Here is a 1790-nt window from a genome sequence, read left to right on the forward strand (position 1 = left end):
CCGCGCAGCCCCGCGCAGCCCCGCACAGTCCCGGACAGCCCCGGACAGCCCCGCGGGGCCTCCGCCGCTCACCTGGATGGTCTGGCTCGGGTCCCCGGACACCGGGCCTCCGACCAGCTTGCAGTACAGGTCCTGTATGCTCCTGCCGGCGTCGTCCAGCCCGCAGGTGGCGGTGGCGGTGATCTTGGTTCCCTCCGCCAGGTTGAAGTACGGCGGGTGCAGGCTGTAGCCGTTCAGCCCGTTGGCCGGAAGCTCCTGCGCCGAGATGCAGCCGCAGGTCACGAGCAGCGGCCACAGCAGCCGGGAAAGCGCGGCGGCTCCGCGCGCCATCACCTCCACCTGTCCGTCCGGTCCGGTTCGGTCCGCTCCGGGAGAGGGGAAGAGTCTCGGAGACGTGAGGAGATCTGCCGTGAGCGGAGCAGCGAGCGCGCCGTGAGGAGAAACTCTGCTGAAACTTCGGGTCCTCCTGCCGCACAGCCCGTCCCTCCGCCCGCGCGCGCGCCCGCCTGCACGCACGCGCCACTGCAGCCCCTCCTCCTCCCCCACGCCGGGGCCCGGCCCCCCCGCGGTTACGGGGCGGATCCGCTCACCGACTGAAGATGTTAAAGGAGAAGCGGGATGCAGACCGGCTCCGGTAAACGCGGAATCCAGAGAAATGTGGGACATGGTCCTGTAGAGACTCGGACTCGGAGAGTCAGGACACTTTCACAAGTCTTAACGATTCAACACTCTGTTAAGTTACTGAATTGAGGAGATTGTTTTAAATGAGTTACTTTGAGAATAAAACTTCATTTAGTTACATCAGCCATAAACAACAAATCAACAGAGATATTTTACTGGCGATCCTGAGCGTTCGGGTATTGATCCGATCTGATACCTGTCAATATCACGATATCAATAACAATATTGATCTTTTTCTAAATGTGGATCTGACACGAACCTCAAAATCTCAATAGTTTTTAATCACTGTTAATGTTTATTTGTAAGTTTCCTTTTTCTAAATGACTTGATATAAAAATAGAATTATGACAATATTTTCAATTCAACAGAAAATAGTTTGTTGAAATAAAAACTTCTTGAAATTAAATAAAAAGTGAAGAAGTGAATGAAAAACAGTTAACAAACAAATAAAACAAGTAAAAATAAATCAAACATGTTTAACAATTTAAAAAAGAGAGTAGAGATATAAACCAATCAGTAACTTATCAGCCTTTAAATAGATGACAGTACAATAGAGTGACCGATGGTCAGTGACTGCTCACCAGCTGCATAGAGACTCGGCTAAATCCTCTTTGCTGATACAGAAAAGTTTCCTATAGTGGGAATATCGATATTTGCAGGTTGGTATTGATCCAAAATCAATACCAACTTCAGATCAATACTAGAGATATTTTGGATATTCCAGCACTAGTGTGTTTTTGATATAATCTGCTTTGATGGGCCGCCTGTCGTCCTTCACTTTACTTTCTATTATTGGATGAATTGAATTTTTCGATCAGATCGATCGATCAGAGACAGAGTTAATCAAATCCACCTATGACAATAAAATCATCTCCAAAAAAGATCAATCAAGAGTCATTTATCTCATCTGGATGTTTATTTCCCTCTAGAATCGACCATCCCAGCAGAAACTGATCGACCATCATTCAGTCTTTGAATGGATCACAGTCATGTGACCAAACAGTGAGCTAGAATGTTCTAATGATTCTGATGTGGACACACTTTAACAAACTCAAATGTGAACGATCTGACGTTCATTCTTGTTTGTTTGTTTGTTTGTACACAGATTT

At 47.4% G+C, this 1790-nt stretch overlaps 1 protein-coding gene across 2 annotated transcripts in view; it reads right to left on the reverse strand.

Annotated features, from left to right (window-relative positions):
* Positions 1-495, reverse strand: part of lama5 (laminin, alpha 5) — an 85368-nt gene extending 84873 nt beyond the window's left edge. For both annotated transcript variants that reach the window (XM_024263880.2, XM_024263879.2), the window contains exon 1: positions 73-495. In XM_024263880.2, coding sequence (XP_024119648.2) covers positions 73-330 — 258 coding nt within the window. In that variant the 5' untranslated portion in view covers positions 331-495. The remainder of the gene's footprint in view (positions 1-72) is intronic.
* Positions 496-1790: the final 1295 nt, after the last annotated feature.

The sequence above is a fragment of the Oryzias melastigma genome, linkage group LG7, assembly GCF_002922805.2.
Source record: "Oryzias melastigma strain HK-1 linkage group LG7, ASM292280v2, whole genome shotgun sequence".
NCBI classification, from domain to species: domain Eukaryota; kingdom Metazoa; phylum Chordata; class Actinopteri; order Beloniformes; family Adrianichthyidae; genus Oryzias; species Oryzias melastigma.